Consider the following 20537-nt stretch of genomic DNA (forward strand, 5'->3'; position numbering starts at 1 on the left):
TAAAAGACATTGTCCTACACATAGTAGGAAAAACATTTAAGTTAGGATGTGGTTCAGAAAGTTTTAACAATGTAAAGTATCAAAGCGTTCTTAGCGTACGAGTCTAAATTAAAAAGAATCTATGAAAAATATTCGTTTTCTAGAAATGCCATGGAGCCAAAGAAAGCCCATCTTGAGACTCTTTAGATCCTCTTAAATGCGAACTTTGAACATTTCGCTGTACAATTAAAAATAAGAGTGTCAAACAAATACTTCATGTTAAGACGTAAGTACGTTAATGCACAACTCCATATAATGTACATTTGTGAGTATTTATATTTAATGGTACACAGGTTAACAAAAGCATCACAAGTGAAACTAAACATTGTCTTAATCAATAACATTCAAGAAAGTGTTACTGTACACTTATTTTCTATTCCAAAAATTAGGAATTTGCGCAGAGCATTAACACATCGAGGCAGTTGTTGCTCTAGAAGACTTGGTGTCAATTAAAAGGAAGCTGAAATTTTACTGGGCTACAAATCCTAAGACTGGGGTTTAAATAATTGGGATTTCTGGCCCATGAGTGTCTAAGTCACTTCAACTAGATTTGCAAATAGTCACATTCCTTAAAAGGGAAAATATGTACATCAAAACAAAATTTGCAGCTGCATATTTTCCATTTAGCATGGAATTGAAATGATGTCACATCACTGATAATAGGGTCGATATCTAGTTTGATCAGGGTGACGTGGTCCAGGAATAGGGGCCTGGGATGGAGGACCTTGCATTCTTGGAGGTGGAGGTGGCCCTCTTGGAGCAGGCCACATGCCCGGGCTCATTCCACCAGGCTGAGTAAACGGAGGGCTCATAGTTCCTTGATCTTCATTGAACTGTGGCAAAGAACCAGGATTATAGTGGTGGGGAGGGGGTGCGTTTACAGGTGGACCGCCATGTTGAGGGGGAGGTCCGGGAGGTGGATGGTTCATATACGGTGGCATTTGAGGAATAATATGTCCAGGAGGAGGGTTGATGGGTGGTGGAGCACTTGTCATTGGTGGAGGCGGAGCTTGGCTATAAACCAAATGAGGAGCGGCTGCTGCCTGGGGAGGATGCTGCATTGGATGACTAATAGGTGGCGGTGGAGGTGGTGGTGGTGCATAATGTTGTTGTGGAGGCATAATGTGATGGGGCAGAGTTACCACTGGTTGACCTGGATATTCCGGATGATGATGAGGCGGAACAGGACCGTGTGGAAGTGGTTCACGGGCGTTCGAACCGGAATCATCCTGAATAGGGACAGTTATCAAATTGCTGTGCTTCCTTATCCGGTAAAGGTCCTGACTAACAGAGCGAGGTGGTGGTGGAGCCATGGACATCTCGGTCGGGGGTGGCCGAATATCCTCTTGCTGTGGATTATAATGCTCATGTGGCACATGTTGTATTGGAGGTGGTGGCATCAAAATAGGTGGCTTTGGTGGAATGTGGTTCATGTGATGCTTTTCTGGCGGCATTATGAAGCGTTCAGGAATTTCGGAGGCAGCTGGAACAATTGGAGGATGAACTGGCTCAGGTGGAGGTCGGCTCGCTGGTTTTCCTGCTCTCATGTGACGGTGATTGATGTGGGCCTGCAAGTCCCTCTGAGACAGGTATGTTCTCTTGCATCCTTGAACAATGCTACACATGAAGAGGGCCCCTCTTGTACACTGCTCAATCCGTTGGACGGGGTCATTGCAGCTAGGTAAGAAGAAAAAAAATTTGTTTAGTTCACTGCAACTATACTCAATAAAGAAATGGAGTTTCGCAGTAATTATACATTAAAACTATTGCATTAACACATGTAAAACCATTTCATAACGACACCTACAGAAAGGTTTACTCATTCAATTCTGCTTCATGGCTAACAAAACAAATACACACTTTTATAAACAAATGTCAGTATCTGACCAGCTTAAGTGAAAGCGATTTGCTTGCATTAGCAAGGACTGCACAACTTTCAAGGTAGCCGATTACTGATAATCCTTCTGAGATCTTGTCTATGCTACAGCACAAGCCATAGAGGAGCAGTCAAGTACTGGGTCTTTTTTAAGAAGACTCCTGTCCAGTGATATATGGAGGGATTAGGCAAGGAGATAGTAGGGAGAAATCCAAAGATATTGACCCTGCAAAACTCTATATATAAAAAAAAAAAAAAAAAAAAAAAAAAAAAAGAAGTGCTACATAAGTCATTACACAACATAATCTTAGGGGGCATGTTGGTCATGTCTAGGAATTTCATGAGACTTTCTAACAGCGAGAGACGAACAATGAATTAATTAATTGTGGTTTTCTAAAGCGCTAGAATCAACTCCCGAAGGAGTATCTCTGCGCTGCAGACCGCTGGGGAACCCGTCCTGGCTTTCCCTGTGAGATGGTCCCTACTGGGTATCTCCAAGGTGAAACCAGGCATCCCTGACGTATGTGGGGGGCCGATGTGGAGATGAGGCAAGCTAATGCCCAGAGTTGCAGAGTGTGATCCCTGGTTAGAGGAGGCACCGAGGCGAGAATTATCGAGTCCGCTGACTCTGGTCCTCGACCCTGCCGCGTCGGGAATAGAACCCTGGTCCCAGGCTGTCCTCTGCTTCCGGGTCTGCCGCCTCTAACCAGTGAGCCACACCACTCCACTCGTATATTCTTATTCTATAACATGCTTTTTATCTATACTGATGAAATAAAGATTGACTACAACAATTTTCAATGACAGGCCGAAGGTTTGCTCCGACTTGCTACAGTTGGGAGAGAACGTATGACTTTTAAAAAAACATATGTCACTGTTCCACTAAATGTAATGTTAAAATGTTTTTTTTTCTTCCCCAATTAGTGTCTGTTGCTAGTTTAGAACTTTAAAACAGGTTTGATATACTCCATAATATTCTAATTATTCATTTTAAGATACACTTAGAGACCATATTGTAACTTTGTTTTACTCCCATAAAACAAACATAATCAACATGGGTGGGTCTGACATGACAGCACAGCCGTCATTCAGACCATAAGTGATTAACAAAGTCCTTTAAGGAGGACTTCTGAGAGAGGGTGTTAAGACCCCGCTTCGGAGATCAGATGCCAGAAAGTGGTTACTGCGCCCCAACTGTAGCAGTCAAGATAGTTTGCCACAGGAATCGTGGAGGCGGTCATACTTTAGTTCTGCAAACTGGGCCAAGTAGCTCTTTTCATCTGACTCTCAGTATAGTGAAGGTGAGCAGTCTCAGGGGAGAGGGGGAATGGTCGATACGCCCTCAGAACTGAGTCAAGCAACAGACAATAACTCAGAAGCCAGCCCAATACTTGTCTATTTGAAAAAAAATATAGGATAATACCCCTCATCAGCACTCCTCTGTGGGTGCGACCTTCACACTATGTTCTTTTCCACCTGGACAACTTTGGTTCTTACTAGTCCCCTGTAAACTTGGGGAGGAGCAGGAGTTAGGCTCTAATGCAGATAATGTTTTCTCAAAAGGTCAAATGAGTAATCAGTACAAGTCTTTCTTAACCCTGCTGTTGCAGTGGGTAGAAAACCGTCTACATTTCTCATACTCACCTCAGCACGTCACAGCTGCTTGGTCCTGACTGCTGACAGAGGTCCAAGGAACTCTTCAGTTGTTCCAGCAGTAGTCCATGGAAGGGCTTGTAAAGCCCACTTCAAGATGTGCAGCCTTGCTAGGTGTGGCAATGGCAAGGCACTTCTGAGCCGGGGCAGACTGGCCACCAGCAACAGTAGAAAACCTTGTGTTGGTCCACAGATAGCACTGCAAGGCAGCTATAGCCTATTTGGGGCAAGCACAGACTGATCGCATGGCAAGGCAGTTGAGGTTTAACTCAGGCCAGTACAGGTAGATCAAGCAGTAGTAGCCAAGATCTGGCAGATACGGTTCCGGATGGGAATCGCAGAAAGACCCATTGCAGCAAGGTTATCTCCAAGGTGCGCTCTATCAATAAGTCTTTCTCTGGTGTGCCTAAGGTTGGAAATGAAGCTGTGTTTCTCCTACTGGATACGTACAACTCCCACAAGGCCCGGCAATCCCCTTCCCCTTTCTCAGCAGGCAAATAGCCTTCTAAACACTAGACAGACACTATGCTCTTCCAGCAGAAAGTGCAGACTCAGGTGATGTAACCGCACCTCTAGTACATTGGCTGTCAGAATGACATCAGCACACGTCACACTGAAGTCTTTTGAATACTCCACGGAGCACTCCTTTACTTGGGCATGAAGACCCTAGAAATGGGACTTGTGGGGTAGTCTGGAACCCATTTATATGCACATTGTCGAGACAGAGGATATGGAGGAGCGTCACCCGCATTGCTATGCAGAAATGAAAAAGTAAAAATACAATAATAACAAAGTTATTCTCATTTAATTTGCTCCTGCAGCAGCAGCTTTGTGGGCGGGGCTCCTCTGATGACACAGGAGCAAGGGGAGGAGTAAGTGCGTATTGCTGTTTAGCCGGCCCAAGACACTCATGCGCACTTTGCATGTTCTTTGGAGAACACGCCCCTGCTTCCACTGCCTGTCTGAGCCCTGAATTACGGCGCTCAGACCAATCACAATGCTGCATTGCAGCGTTGTGACTGGCGTAGGGGAGCCTGGTGGCTTCCTGTTCCAGCCCGACACAGATGAGAGATGCAAAGATAAGGCACTTTTTTTTCACCCCCATACCTCTCCCCCCACGCCACCCGGTCCGTGCTCGTGCACTTAGGAAAGGGGTACAAGATAGATCACCAAGCAGTGGACATTCCAACCCCACAGAGGGATTTATGCTCCACGGACGTGTTGATTACCTCAAGTACAGAATAAGACTGGAAGTATACCTGTACTTCAGCAGAAACAAAGTGCTTGATTGTCTTGTTTTCAGTGAAGTTCGTATACATAGCACCTACTCCTTCACTATGCTTTGATCATAATCCTGACAGAGAAATTGCTTGATGAAACCTGGGTAGCACAAGTACAAGCTGTTCTGATTTCAGGAAAATGAATAAAACCCTTCAAACTACTGAAATGAGTGTGTGTGAGTGCATGTGCTCACACAGGGCAGCAGTGGCTACCTATGCGTATGCCAAGTAACTGCCAGTTTAATAACTGCACTGGCAGTATCAGGGTCAAGGCTAGCAAGCCAAGTAACATTTACTGTCCAGAGCAGCGCCACAGATTGGAGACTGAATTCAACAATCATTCTATTTTGAGCACAAGTCCCATGTATAGCTTGAGAGGGGCGATTTTATTCCTGCTCAACCTCCTTTGTACACTGGTCAGTAGTGGGTCCGAACAGCTCAATCTGTAGGAGGTTATGACTGGAAGAAAGGCAGAGCCTTTACATTTTACATATCCCCTTATGCTTTAGACCTATTTAGATAAGCTATAAGGGAAAGGTCGATTGTTTGTCTGTAAGTTTTTGTATCTGCCTGTCCTGCAAAAAGGCGCAATGGCTTGCAGCACAATAATGAATCACACTGCACCGTGAAGAATACTGGTGCAGTCCAGATCTGTCAGGGGCTAGATCATTTAAGTATCTCAACCTACAGATTAGTGTAAGTGGCTGGCCAGGAGAGACGTAGAACTGGTATCGGACACAGGCAAGAAGTTAAGATAGAGGAGAGAAGAAGAATTGCATAGAGAAAAGAGGAAAGATGCAGGCGAAATGCAGAGTTGAGTGATGTACAGAGGGGAAGAGAAAGTCAAAAACAGAAAGGGAACAATACAAGACATAGAAAGGGAGCACCTCGAGAGAAACATCGAGCAATCTAGATTGGAGAGGGCTGGTCAAAAGTGAAAAGAGAAGTACTCAAGGGAGAGACAGTCGTCATGAAAACTGGAATGTTGAGTTAGAAAGGGAATGGTATGATGGAGGGTCATAGGTGTGTTTGTAAGTAGAGCAGAACACTAGGGTGTTAGCAAGAAGAGGACTTGAAAATCTCTACGCAGTATGAGGCCCCCACAGTCCGCTATGCTTACCGGCTTCCAAGGTTTGCCATGGCAGCAAACAGGGGCCACACTGACTTAGCTATGTACCTCCTACACTCTTAAATCTTACACTGGTGTTATTACATTGTGCTACACCCTGAAGACAGCTATTTTGTTAGACTGAATCTCACGGATTACCATAGAATGCTAGGGTTCAGGCAGCCCAGCTGGCAATCCTTACTAGGCTCTTTTAGCAGATTTAATAGTTCAACAACTGTCATTTTGTACATATTTCCTTGATTATCATCTTACACTAAAAGACTATTACCTTTAACACGTTTTTCACAATAAGTATGTCTGGCCTACTTGCGTTGTCCTTGCGTTTCATAATAAACCAATCAAGCCTATAGAATCTGCCATGAATCTTCCCAATGAACAGATAAGGTCTACAGCCTTTACCTTAGGCTTGACACCAGTACAGGCCTATTTAAGTGAATGCAAACTAGTAACCACCATGCAAAGCTATAACATACAAATATATAATAAAATACAGTACGCAAAACAATACAAACTCTCAAAGGCCCTAACTAGAATCAGCACAGTGAACCCCCCCAGGTAGGTGGCCAATGTCAAAACCCTTGCCTACTATGGGACATCTGAGATTACGTGTAACAAAATACCCATCTATGTGATAACAACCAACTGTTAAAGGGCAACTGGCTTCAACAAATGCTTATCGCAAAAAAATAAGATAGGCCTACTGCCTTTGTCATCACTCTTCATAATAAGCAGATCAGAAGTATGGCACCGGACGTAACATTTTCCAATGCACTAAACGGGTCTATAGCTTGTTGTCTATACTCACAACCTGGGCTGAGGCTGACCTAATTGGGCGCATCGTCGCTGTGTGAGGAGACAGAGTCTCCGTTGGATTGTGCTTCTGTGCTCCTTTGCTCCCCGGCCGCGGCACCCGCTCCTCGGCTGCTGCGGGTCCTCGGACCCGCCCACTCCGCTGCGGGACTGCGAGGCAATCTCCACACCTGCAGCCTCTTCCCGCAGCGGCAACGCCCACCGCCTGGGAGAATATAAGCGTCTCGCGCAGCGGGACGCGCGCGGGACGAAGACCGGGCAAAGAGCGGGCCGTTTGAGGCCGTTCGAGTACGGTAGAGTCCGGGCCGGGCCACTCCCCTTGGCCCCATTATTGTTATTTTAAAATCACCTGCTAGCTGTGCTTGCTGAAGACAAGGTGCTATGTCCAGACGTGAGTACAGAAGCAGGGCAGCCAAAGGGAACTTGAAAGATGGAACACTTGATGACTTTATCACCAGAACCAACACTGCCATAGATATGGAGATCAGTAAAATGCAGCATAGGGTCTCCATTGAACTTAATGCAGCTAGAAGGATTTCCCAGGAGTTGGGCATGGCTAAAAAATCCTCTTTAGGCCACTATGCCCTTGCCAAAACACCGGATCGCCCAAAGGGTCTAGCTCCAATTTTAACGCAGGCGGTCATCCACCATCCATTAGTCGTACCCCTTCCTGCTCCGGCTTTGGAGGTGGGGCCCCCATGTCCATCCCCCCCCCATCCTTAGTCTATCACTGGGTGGGGGGGCAGGGGTTGAGGGGGCCCCCTTGGAGACGCTACCGACTGTTAAGCGTAAGGTTATGAGTGGGAGGATTTCCCCTACCCCCCTAAAGGGTTCTATTCATAAACGAAAGCGTAACAATACCACTGCGTACTCTAGGAAAAAGGCTAAGGTTGCAAAGGCTCAGTTACCCTCCCAAGTACTAGCCCAGCCACCCCACTCACTCTTTCCTATGGTAAATAGTTGCCCCCCAGTAACAGATCTTAGTCCAGCAAAATCAGTGGGGGAAAATGAGAATCTTGTAATTGAAGGTGGGAATGGTGGGGTACCACTTTGCACGATTGAAGGAAAGGATGTGGAATTTTTGGCGATTGTGTGGGAAACGTTAAAAAAACTCCTAATCCCCCTGGAAGTTAGACTCTCTCGAATAGAAACCCAGCTACTCGAGACAGAAAAAAGTATTTTAAATCTAGCCACCCTGTCCATACCTGCCAACAAACCAACTAGCCCACCTGCTGTGACTCCCATTCCACCAGTACCTGCTGCTATTCCATCAGTAGCTCCGGTGGTCAAACCCATTCCGAAACCTCGGTATAAGGTCAATATAAGCACTTCTATCAATAGAGTAGCGGAAAGCACAAATGAGTTGCCAGCTCAACCTGCACCAGCTCCGAAAGTTATGGCAGTCCCGAGGGTTAAAGATCGTAACACTTACCATTCTACCCCATATAGACAACAATCTTTTAAAAATCACTATAGGGGTTATGTTGATCTTCCCCCAGACGTAAGACCGTATATAGTTGTGCTTACGGGGGTGACGGAAATTCCTTACCAACAGCAGGAGGATTTTGGATCATTAAATAACAAGGTAATCCATTGGCTCAATGTAAATAGCCCATTACCCAATCACCTGAGAAGTAAAATTCTTATGGTGCGACGGGTCCCTTGGATAGGCACCTCGCACAAGTCTATCACAGGTGATTGTGTTATTGTCTCTTTTGAAGACCCCAACACTGCACACTTTATCCATTCATGGAGCAACCATGGAGCAAATTCGCCCATAGCAACTAGACCACTAACTTACTTTTATCCCCCGTCCTTTCATCCCAATACGGGGGGAAACTGGAATGGGATTCCGGCGAGAAATTGTGCACAGGGAGGGCTACCCAACTTCCGGCAGGATACACATGGGGGGTGGAAGGGAGTACCCACCTACAATAGATTTGGCTGTCTTGAGGATGTGGATTGACTTTCCCACAGGGTCACCAATATACCGTCCTTGGCAGACTCACACTGTTCTACGTCTTACCCTTCACCGTGCTCTGCTCCATCATCTTCACACAGGGTCACTGATACACCGTCTTTGGCAGATTCACACTGTTCCCTGTTATACCTTTCACCGCGTTCTGCCTTATCACCATCACAATATTTTAGTGGTGACTGCAACCAACTCATGGGTGAGACTAGGCACACAAAGGGGGAGGCTGTTGAACATTGTGCGGGGGGTATACTCGTTGAGCCCACAAAAGATTATATTAACAACTCAGGTCTAGTTGGCCAAAATAACAAGGATAACCCCATTCCTGAGGCGCTGTATGTAACTCGTCCAATAGCAATTGAGGGATTGTCCTGTCCCAAGTACAGCCAGCGCAGGACAAGCAGGTGTCCCCTGGGTTCTAATACTATTGATAAGGCGGGGGCTCCCGTGCAGTATCGATACTTTCCTGGAACGTTGCCGGGTTGGGGAACAAACTAGATTCCTCAGAGTGGGTGGAATTTATTGAGGAATATGACATATGTCTGTTCCAGGAAACGTGGGCCATAGAACAACAGTCCCGCACAGGGTACGCTTCCTTTACGATAGCGGCAAAATGGGGTGGGAAGGGCCGACCGTCTGGTGGCTTGCTGATTTGGGTAGGTTCCCACCTAGGATGCAGGGCGAGAAACCTCGAAACTAACTCACCAGACCTTCAGTGTGTTGTTTTGGAGTGGGCATCTGGTGCGAGTGTAGCATTAATAAACTTATACTCTAGACCGGTTGGGTTAACAGGCACCTCGGGGACAATTGAAGACTTGGCTTTGTTCCTCGATTCTGCCACCCTCTGTCCATCACTCATAGTTGGCGGGGACTTTAACATTCAGTATGAGCCCCTCCCGGGTCATTTGGAAGGGGTAATTAGTGAAGAGGACGATCTATGGGAGATACCCATCTTGCTGGGCCCACCAGTAAAATCATGGTCACCCCTAGCCATCCAAATAACATCTCTCACTCTATCCCACTCATTGAGGGCTTGTAATGGGCGGCTTAAGGGAGACATCCCACCTCAGCCTACCTTCAATAGACCAGGGCATGAGTCACGGATAGATTATATCCTGGTCACAACGAACGACTGGGCCAAAGTGAGGGACTTCACGATAGTCAAAAGGACTGACAGTGACCACAACGCATTGTCACTGAGGTTCGCTGTCCAGGGAATGCCCACGGGTATCACAGATGAAAATTTAGCATTCCCTGTTGGTCTAGTTGCAACTAGCAATAGACGTAGGGTTAGATGGCCAAGATTAGTGGAGAACCCGAAAAATATCCAGAGGTTGTATGCGGCTGTGGTCCCTGTCCTTGAAAAAGTTGTGGATCTCATTCCTCAGTTACCCTTCCCTGATAAGCTCTCCGAGCTTGGGGATATTCACTCTGAGCTTTGTTCTAATCTAGCAGAAGTACTGAACCCTGTGGCCAGGACGAAAAAGGCCAAGGGGAGAAGAGCCTCATGGTTCAATGCTTCTTGCAGGAGAGCAAAGGCCGACCTATTGGAGTCCCTCAAAACCCGGGAAACCCCTAGCAAGATTAGGGAAAAGCGGCTGGCCTATAAGTCTATTCTCCGCAATGCCAAAATAGAATGGGACCATGATAACTGGTCTGAAATGTCGGCTGCCCTTGCACTTCGAGATGCCCAGAAATTCTGGCATATCGTCAAGCACGGTTCAGCTGAACCCATAGCGGCAGTAGATGCAAATATTGCTTCGGCTGTGTGGGAGGATCACTTTAAAACTTTGTATAGCGCGCCCCGTCTAGATCAATTGGGGAACCTTTCCGAGCCAGCAATGGCCCAACCCCCTGAAAGCATATCTCCGATGGATGGGTTCACTTTGGAAGACCTCACTGTGGCAATCTTGGGCCTCGCTGCTGAAAAGGCGCCAGGCCTGGACAAGCTCCCAGGCGACCTCTACAGGGCCCCGTATCGGAGGGTGCTGTTCAATGCAATTTTGAACGGCATGATGGTCCCTCCAACTTGGCTGGGGGCAGAGATAGTCCCTATTTTTAAGAAGGGCTCGCCTCTGCTCCCAGCCAACTACAGGCCAATAAGCCTGATAGACGTTTCCCAGAAGCTCTTCACTAGGTTACTTCTGGATCGCTTGTCGGAGTGGATGTTGGAATATGATATTCTGAGTCCATTCCAGGCGGGGTTCAGAAGGAAGGTCTCCACCACAGACCAGGTCTTTCGGCTCGCCCTCATCTTTTGGAAAACGGTACAGCTGGAGGGTGGCAGCCTCTACACTGTATTCGTGGACCTGAGGGCGGCCTTCGACCTGGTTCCCCGCAGAAAACTATGGGAGGTGCTGGCCAAACTGGGGGTCCCCGAGGGCTTGTTGGAGATGATTATTCGTCTCCATACTGCCAACTTTGCTCAGGTGAGGTGTGGCAAGGAGGGGGCGCTGTCGAACTGGTTCCCCGTTGACAGGGGGGTAAGGCAGGGTTGTGTGCTTGCACCGACACTGTTTTGCCTCTACGTCAACGGGGTAATCTCCCACCTGAATGGAGTCGTCAATTCTGATGCTCCCAAGTTGGCAGGCAGCAGGGTGCCGGCAATTATGTTCGCTGACGACACCCTGCTGCTTTCAAAGTCCCCAATGGGGATTCAGCGTGTTTTAAACAGCTTTGTGGAGTTTTGTGGGGAACACGGTCTAGAAATCAACACCTTAAAGACCAAATTTATGGTTTTTAACCCCCCACCAAAACTACGATCTAGCCCCAGCATCAGGCAAAGTAGACTCGAAAGGGTGCGAACCTTTGAGTATCTTGGAGTCATGTTAAATGAAAATATGTCCTGGAGGACACACCAAGAGAAAGCACTACTCAAATTGGTCCAGTACTCGGGCGGGGTCATGAAGCTTATGGGAAAAAACAGGTCATCCATCAAACCCGTTGGCCCACCCCTCCAGATCTATAGGGCACAGGCAAGGGGGGCTGCCATGTATGGTTGCGAGCTCTGGGGTCATGTAGCTTCTCCCAACCTGGCCAGAGAGGAGAACAAGTTCATTAGGCGGGTGGTAGCACTTCTGCCCAGCACACCCCTTGTTCCATTAAGGTTAGATTTGGGGTTGCGACCCCTTGGTGAAGAACTGGCATTGCGCCCCTTGCTCTATTGGCGTAGGCTGTGGGCAGTCCCAGAACTGATTAGCTATAGGCAGGGGCTTCAGGAGGTGCTTGCCATGCCTAATGCAGGGAAAATTAAATGGCTTAAATATATTAAAACTGAGTTGGAGGGTCTAGGCCTATCGACACTCTGGTCTGATCCTTCATCCGCTTGCCCATTAATTCCTAAAAAGAGATTGGCAAAGGTTTACTACGACAGTAAAATAGCGGCACTCTGTCGTCGGCAAAACCTGGGGACACTCACAGAGTCATTTCTACGCATCAAGGACATTTACAGCTTTGAACCAGCCTTTGACAAATTATACCCTGCTTTACTTAGGAAACTATATTTGCAATGGAGGCATGGGACCCTTCCACTTCGAGCTCTAACTAATAAGTGGAGCGAATCAGCAGTCCGCTTATGCCCGGCTTGCAGAGTGGCTAATGAAACTGAGCTCCACATAATTTTTTTCTGCCCGGCCTATAACGCGAACCGTAAGAAATGGATTGTCCCTATATGTAGGAATTTGGGGTTTGAAGAGTGCTTGGCCGCGTTTAGAGTGTTGAAAACAGACTTGTCGGATCACATTGTTTTTGCAGTGGCTAAATATTTAGGAGCAATGTGGTTTCTGAGAAGTCAGTGCCTTAAAGCTGGTTATTGATCTTTACCGTAGTAAAAATGTGATACCCTGTATTACTGAACATTTCTATGGTTGCTGATGTATCTTCAAATGTTTTTTAATGTTCTATTGTTTTTACAAATATGAAATGGATATATATATCTTTTATGGTGATAAACTACCGAAATAAAGATTTATGAAATGGATGGCTTGTTGCCATAAACAGACCTGCTGTTTTAAAATAAAATGAGAAAATTATACAAAATTACAGCTGGCCAGGCTAAATGCTCTGTCGAGTGGGGTTCATGACTCTCCTGTGTGGGGTCCTAACTCCTCCTACAACAGTTTATTTTACTACCAATCTGTGCATTCGGACGAAAGACACTTTTTATACTGTACAGTCACATGCTGCCGAGCTCTCGCTCACCCCTTCCCTCCCGTATTTCTCGCCCACAAACATGCATGCCATATTGAAAAAGACGCTGCCCCCACCACACATATATGCAAGCCTATTGGTGCAGTTGTAACTAACTTTATGGCTGATCCACCCACCCCAGAATTAATGTATATATGCACTATTTCTGTAGCGAAAACGTAGAATAAGACTGCATGACCTAGTGTGTAGTAAATGTAATGCTATTCAATCCCTGGTGGCACAGCACCAGACTAAACACCTCAAAGGAGAAACTTATTGGCTAGGTAAATGCTTGTTTGAGAGACATACAAAATTATTGGCTTTAATTTTTGCAGTATGTTCTGATATCAAATTGGTGGATCCTATACATTTGGATTGAACCCTTCAATACAGTCTGGAAGACACTGCCGTGGAGCTGGTCAAGAAAATATTCAGTCATGTGTTCATATTAAATGGCTCATTACACACAGAAATGTATAAAACAGCGATATGGTGCAATTTGAGTTTCAAGACTGAATCACTGATGTTATCTGTCCACAAATAAGCCCATAAGTCCTACCAATAAACATTGTTTCAAAGACCAAATATATCTTATAACACAAGTATCGCCCTAAAATGTCCTCCTTTCTTTGCATAAACAGCATGCACACGAATTGTAATGATACCTTCATCATTGTTGTAGCAACCGATATCGCTATTAAGCTAGACCTACTCACGAATGTTGAGGTTTTACCTGTTTTTCTGTTCATCAAGATCATCTTTCTGCTTTTCTTTTCGTGAGATGTTTATCATTAAGCGCTGCTGCAAGGTCTCTTCGCTGTCGAGACATTTAGAAAACATGGTGATGGAGGCGGGAAAAAAAGTTGCTTACCTTTGGCAAATATCTTTCTGGTGGATTAATCTGCCCGCAAAAGTGGATGCCTCCACTCTATGATCTACACCGAATACCACGTAATAGAGCCATATAAAAGGTGCCACCCCAGGGAATGGACATCAGTTCCCAATCTTCATTTTTCACACCCATCAGAGGCAAAGTCAAGGTTAACGACATTGATAGTAGCTGCAGTGTATCAAAATTAACATGGTGCTTTATAAAGTGGCATGACTACTTGCCATAATGGTGAGATGGAAGAGATCGCCAAGGAAACTGCATTGTGTGTATCTACTAGAATGAGGTGAGAAAATTGTTCTTCTGAAGGATATTTTGACCTGATGATTCCTCACCTCCTGAATACTCAAGCACTACCTCCACAGAAGGGGTCCGAGGAGATGGTCAAATCAGGGAGTCCTGTAACACAGATGTGGCAAAATGCCCATCACTGGGGACTTCAAATGCAAGATAATAACATCGGATGAATGCATCCCAGACGATATCCCGGGCACAAATAGTGGACAACACCAAAGAAGTTTCCTTTGTCCGGGTTGAATGAGACATGATGTCCTCAGGAGGCTCGATCCAGCAGGACACTGTCTGCTTTCAAACTGTTATGCCTTTCTGGAGCCAGAACAGGCAGGGAAGCACTGACCATCAATCACTCATGTGTCCTGTCAACGTATGAACTGAAGGCCATGTAAGGATTCAGACTGTACAAGTCTATCCTCCTTCTTAGGTTGGATCAGGAGGCGAACAGAATGTTAGTAGAGTGATACATTGACCCACATGAACAGAGTAAACACATTCTACAGGCAGAAAGCCATGATTGTGAGGGCCAGTTTGTCCAGGAAAATGAGGTTAAGGGAAGGCTAACAGACAAAGCTTGTAGCTTGCAAATGCAAAGAGTTGAATTAACGGCAATCAAGAACACAGGCTTCAAGATAAGTAGATGCAACAGGCTTGGGCTCATGGGCAAAGTTAGCAGGAACATGAGCATCAGGATAAAACCTCGAAGTAGAACTAGGAGTTGAGGGGGAAACAAATAGGTGAGCATACTCGGAAAAAGCATAATACGAGACTTTAATAATGATAAATAATCAGGCAAAAAAATAATAATTGGGATGGGCCAACAGATGATCCTTAACTGTGGCCACAGCAAAGTCTTGTCATGCAAGGGGAAGTGTAAAACACAGCAAAACATACGAAACGCATCCAAAGGGAGTCAAATTTATTCTCTACACATCATGAAATCGATTGGGTCCAACGTCGGTAAGAACATTTGGAAGGGTGGTAAATAGCTGACAAGATGACATTCAACACATCTGTAAGCTAAGTCACAGAAGCTCAGAGCACATGATCAATTCGATAGATATGAAGGTGGAGGTTCTGGATTTTGTATACAGAATCGACCTCTCCTATTGTGAGAGAAGGTCCACCTTGAGCAGAAGAGGAATGCACACAGATAGGCAGAGCAGTTACGAAAATCACATACTCCTCGGACAGTCCGGCACAATCAAATCATCTGGCTATGGGCTTAACATAGCTTTCTCCGGACCCCAGGAAGTAGAGGGAAGAGAGGAAGCACCATCTCAAGTGGAAATAGCTTACAAGGGATCCCTACTGCGGACAGGGTGTACACTTGTGAGGGACGCAGAGGTCCACTGGAGGGGTGCCCCAATAGGCTAAGATGGACTGAGCCATCTCTCAGGAAAGGATACCACTCGTGATCGGCAAGATGACACCAACCGAGTTCATCAGCATGCATGTTCAGAGACCAGACCAGAAGGGTCAAAACCAGCCATTTATGAGCACGAACCATACTCGACAGACTTAGTGTCTCATGAAATAGGAGACACAAACCCTCACCACTGGTGTAACATAAAAGGTGGAAGAGGTGTTGCGCCGCGGCCAAGTTGCCAGACTCCGGCCCACAGGTTCACTGTACGATTCCCGGCGGCAGGGAAGCCTAGCACCATGCGACTCTGGGCAATAGCTCGCTTAATCTTTCAGACGGCCCCCAGCGCTGGGACACCTCTCCGGAGGTAGCTGTGCGCGTACACATTTTTTTTCTTCAAGATAAGCCTTGGCAGCGGTGGGGGTGCAAGCTCAAGGAGGCCCCCTCATCAAAAGTGGTGGGCTGGGAAAGGAGGCCCCCTCCTTACCCTTTGCAGGGGGGTCCCCTCAAGTTTTGTTAGTTGGTCTACTACACTGCAGTTTTGCAGTCCGCAAGAACCTTAAATGACCGACCGCAGATAGTAGGCAGGAATGTCTTGACGGCCAAGAGGATAGCTCAAAACTCAAGCAATGGTGTTCATATGTGGGAGGCCGCAGGCCATTGTTTAGCCATGCTTTGAGATGTCCAGGCCAACCAATGGAGGAGGTATCTTAAGCATATTGGTCATTAATGAAGGAGATCAGATGGATTTCTCACACATAAGTTGGTCCAGATACCACTGCAGGTGTTAAGGCGCTTCCAGAGATAGCTGAATGCCGTCAGTGAGCACACATGCGCAATGAAGGATGAGGAGCCCCCCTCCGGAGGGAGGGGGCCTAAGCCTCTCTCCGATTGGCTGAGTCCCCCATCTTCAAGATGGTGGGGACTGAGATGTGTGCTTCGCCTCGCCTCCTTTACCTGAGTAGTGGAGATGGCAACGGTGGGCACACCTCTCTTCCTATCTTGGTTTTCCCGCCGATTCTCCCTCCCATAGTGAGGGTTAGAACCAGTGTGGCCTGCTGCTGGGAGCAGCAAAAGGCAGGCTCAGCTTACAAATGCGGCAAGCCTATGAAGCTTCCCCTTCGTATACCCTGCCAAACCTGGGGGAGTAGGCTTTGCACCTCTGCACAGGATGTGCTTTGTTTCAGGACCCCGAGAGAGGAAGGGAGGCTCTCACCCAAGGAGTCCAGAAACCTGTCTGGGGGTGGCAGCTGGCGAGCAGCCACTCAGCCAGGAAACTGGAGTTAGGTTGTTTTTCAGGTGGCATTTCTAATGCTCTCTGAGTGCATCTTTAATGCCCACGGAGTGCATTTGGCATTAAATCTAACAATGGCATCAGTGTGGGTTTAATGGGCTTACAGGTTTGATACCAAACTTCTTAGTCTTCACTAAAGCTAAAGCAATCATGGAGCTGTGGAGTTCCCGGTGCCAAACTCCCAGCCCATGGTTTAAAAATAGATTTACTGCACTTACAATACCTGTGAATGGCACAGGTACTGTAGGGGCCCAGGGCTCATGCCATTGTGCCCTCACCTGTGGTATAGTGCACCCTGACCAGACTATCACCAATGTAGGCAATTGCCAATATTCTTGTCGGGACCTGCCTCATTATCTTCGGTCATATTGGTTTAAATTCCATCTTGTCACATTGGTTAAAATTCCACCTTTTTTTCACTGTACCATGGACGATTTTGTAGTGTTAACAATTCGGCTCATAATACACTTCTGCCGATCTGTTCTCTTTTCCCATACCATCTTGTTCTCAAAGAAAATGCCCTTACTAATAAATTTATACTCTGGGAACTTCAAAAACTGAACACAGGATTGGGCTAGATAGCATTGTTCTTGCCTTATGACTATTGGCGGACAACTAGCCTTATCAAACCAATCAGCAACCTTCTTCCACTTACTGCCACACGTCATCAAAACAAAGCACCACGTGACCTGGTCTTCGACCAATCACGCGTAGGTTTATAATCCCTTGCCTCTGCCGGCCGCGGCATCTCCCCGATCGGTGTGGGTGCCAATCTGTTTCCTTTACATATACCATCTTGTTCATCAATCAATCAATCAATCAGAGCATTTGTATAGCGCACTACTCACCCGGAGGGTCTCAAGGCGCTGGGGGGGGGGGGGTTCGCTACTGCTCGAATAGCCAGGTCTTGAGCTGCTTCCTGAGACGAGGTGGTCCTGGGTCAGGCGGAGGTGGGTCGGAAGGGAGTTCCAAGTCTTGGCGGCCAGGTAGGAGAAGGACCTTCCTCCTGTGGTGGCTCTTCGGATGCGGGGGACGGCGGCGAGGGCGTGGCTGGTCGATCGAAGCTGGCGCGTGGGAGCGTAGAAGTTGAGGCGGCTGTTGAGGTATCCTGGTCCTTGGTTGTGTAAGGCTTTGTGTGCGTGGGTGAGGAGCCGGAAGGTGATTCTCTTGTTGACCCGGAGCCAGTGCAGGTCTCTCAGGTGTCCGGAGATGTGGCTGCGGCGGGGGATGTCCAGGATGAGTCGTGCTGAGGTGTTCTGGATCCGCTGGAGTCTCTTCTGGAGTTTGGCGGTGGTTCCGGCGTAGAGGGAGTTGCCGTAGTCCAGACGGCTGGTGACGAGGGCCTGGGTGACCGTCTTCCTGGTCTCGGTGGGGATCCATCGGAAGATCCTGCGTAGCATTCGCAGGATGTGGAAGCACGACGAGGAGACGGCGTTGACTTGTCTGGTCATGGAGAGGGAGGAGTCCAGGATGAAGCCCAGGTTACATGCGTGGTCAGTTGGTTTGGGTGCGCTGCCCAGGGCGGGGGGCCACCAGGAGTCGTCCCAGGCGGAGGGTGAGGATCCCAGGATGAGGACTTCCGTCTTGTCTGAGTTCAGTTTCAGGCGGCTGTTCGACATCCATTTGGCTACTTCTGTCATCCCTTCGTGCAGGTTGGCTCTGGCGGTGGCGGGGTCGTTAGTGAGGGAGAGGATCAGCTGGGTGGCGTAGGAGATGATGTTCAGGTTGTGCTGGCGTGCGATGGCTGCGAGGGGGCTCATGTAGACGTTGAAGAGAGTTGGGCTGAGCGAGGAGCCTTGAGGAACGCCGCAGATGACTTCGGTGGCCTCCGATCTGAACGGGGGGAGGCGGACTCTCTGTGTCCTTCCGGTGAGGAAGGAGGTGATCCACTCCAGTGCCTTCTCCTGGATTCCGACGGTGCTGAGGCGCTGTACTAGGGTGCGGTGGCAGACCGTGTCGAAGGCCGCGGAGAGGTCCAGGAGGATGAGGGCCGCTGTTTCTCCGTTGTCTCAGGGCTCAGATGTCGTCTGTGGCTGCGATCAGGGCGGTCTCGGTGCTGTGGTTGGCCCGGAAGCCAGACTGCGAGAGGTCGAGGGAGCCGTTCGTCTCGAGGAAGGCGGCCAGTTGCTTGTTGACGGTCTTCTCGATGACTTTGGCCGGAAACGGGAGCAGCGAGATGGGGCGGTAATTCTTGAGGTCGGTAGGGTCTGCTGATGGTTTGAGTAGAGCGCTGAGTTCGGCGTGCTTCCAGCTCTCCGGGAAGGTGGCGATGTCGAAGGAGGTGTTGATGATGTCCCGCAGGTGGGGTGCGATGACAGCATCGGCCTTGTTGAAGACGTGGTGAGGGCAGGGGTCTGTCGGAGATCCGGAGTGGATGGAGTTCATCGTGCGGATGGTGTCTTCGGTGCTGATCGGGGTCCAGGCGCGGAGGGTGGTGGTGGGGGGCGGTGGTTCGGTCGTGGCGTGCGTTGGTTGAGTGCTGAAGCTGTTGTGTATGTCCGCGATCTTGTTGTGGAAGTAGGAGGCGAGGGAGTTGCAGAGGTCTTGCGAAGGGGTGATGTCGTTGTTTCCGGCGTTGGGGTTGGAGAGCTCTTTCACGATGTTGAAGAGTTCCTTGCTGTTGTGTGCGTTGTTGTCCAGTCGTTCCTTGAATGCAGTTTTCTTGGTGGCGCGGATCAGCTGGTGGTGTTTTCGGGTGGCGAGCTTGAGGGCAGTCATGTTATCCGGTGTTGGGTCTGTGCGCCAGGTTTTCTCGAGTGCTCTGCAGTTCTTCTTGGAGCTCTTGAGTTCGTCGTTGAACCATGGGGCTTTCTTGCTGCCGGGTCTGCTCGGCGGGGCGAGTTCGTCTGCGCAGTCGCTGATCCATTTCGTGAGGTTGGTGGCTGCTTGACTGGGGTTCGTTGTGCTGGTGGGAGGGTTCTTGCTCAAGGACGTAGTGAGCTGGTCTGCAGTGATCTTGTTCCAGCTTCTGCGGGGAGCCTGTTGCTGGTGATGGTGGAGCGTGGTCCTTCTGAAGCTGAAGTGGACGCAGCTGTGGTCCGTCCATGGGAGTCCCGTGGCGTGGCTGAAGGCGATGTCCTTGCTGGAAGAGAAGATCGGGTCGAGTGCGTGTCCGGCGTAGTGGGTGGGGGTGGTCACCAGCTGCTTGAGTCCCAGGTTTGCGAGGTTGTCCAGCAGGGTGGTGGTGTTGCGGTCGTTGTTGTTCTCCAGGTGGAAGTTGAGGTCCCCGAGGAGGATGTAGTCGGCTGAGGGGAGGGCGAGCGGGCTGATGAAGTCGGCGATGTCCTCGCTGAATTGTGTGCGTGGTCCCGGGGGTCTGTAGATGAGGGTGCCTCTGAGGGTGGTCTTGGGGTTGACGTGGATCTGGAAGTGCAGGTGTTCGGCGGGTGCGATGGTGTCATCGGTGTTGGTCGTGATGCGGATGGTGTTCCTGTGGATGATGGCGATGCCTCCTCCTGTCTGGTTGACGCGGTCCCTCCGGATGATCTTGTAGCCGTCCGGGATGGCGATGGCGATGTCGGGCGCTGAGGAGGCGTTCATCCAGGTTTCAGTGAGGAAGGCGACGTCTGGGTCTGTGGTGTCGAGCAGGTTCCAGATCTCGACGGCGTGTCTGTGGACGGAGCGGGTGTTGAGCAGGATGCACTTCAGGTGGTTGCTGCTGGTGTTCTGCTTGGTGGACGCTGGTGCAGTGCAGGTCCGGATGCAGGAGAACTTGCAGGCCTGGCAGATGAAGGGTCCGTGGGT

At 48.5% G+C, this 20537-nt stretch overlaps 1 protein-coding gene across 2 annotated transcripts in view; it reads right to left on the reverse strand.

The window, feature by feature from the left end:
* Positions 1–297: 297 nt before the first annotated feature.
* The window catches only part of CBLL1 (Cbl proto-oncogene like 1), a 181653-nt gene continuing 161413 nt past the window's right edge, over positions 298–20537 (reverse strand). For both annotated transcript variants that reach the window (XM_078680169.1, XM_078680178.1), the window contains one exon: positions 298–1716. In XM_078680169.1, the coding sequence (XP_078536295.1) occupies positions 690–1716 (1027 nt within the window). In that variant the 3' untranslated portion in view covers positions 298–689. The remainder of the gene's footprint in view (positions 1717–20537) is intronic.

This window comes from Lissotriton helveticus, chromosome 1_1 (genome assembly GCF_964261635.1).
Source record: "Lissotriton helveticus chromosome 1_1, aLisHel1.1, whole genome shotgun sequence".
In the NCBI taxonomy this organism is placed as follows: Eukaryota; Metazoa; Chordata; class Amphibia; order Caudata; family Salamandridae; genus Lissotriton; species Lissotriton helveticus.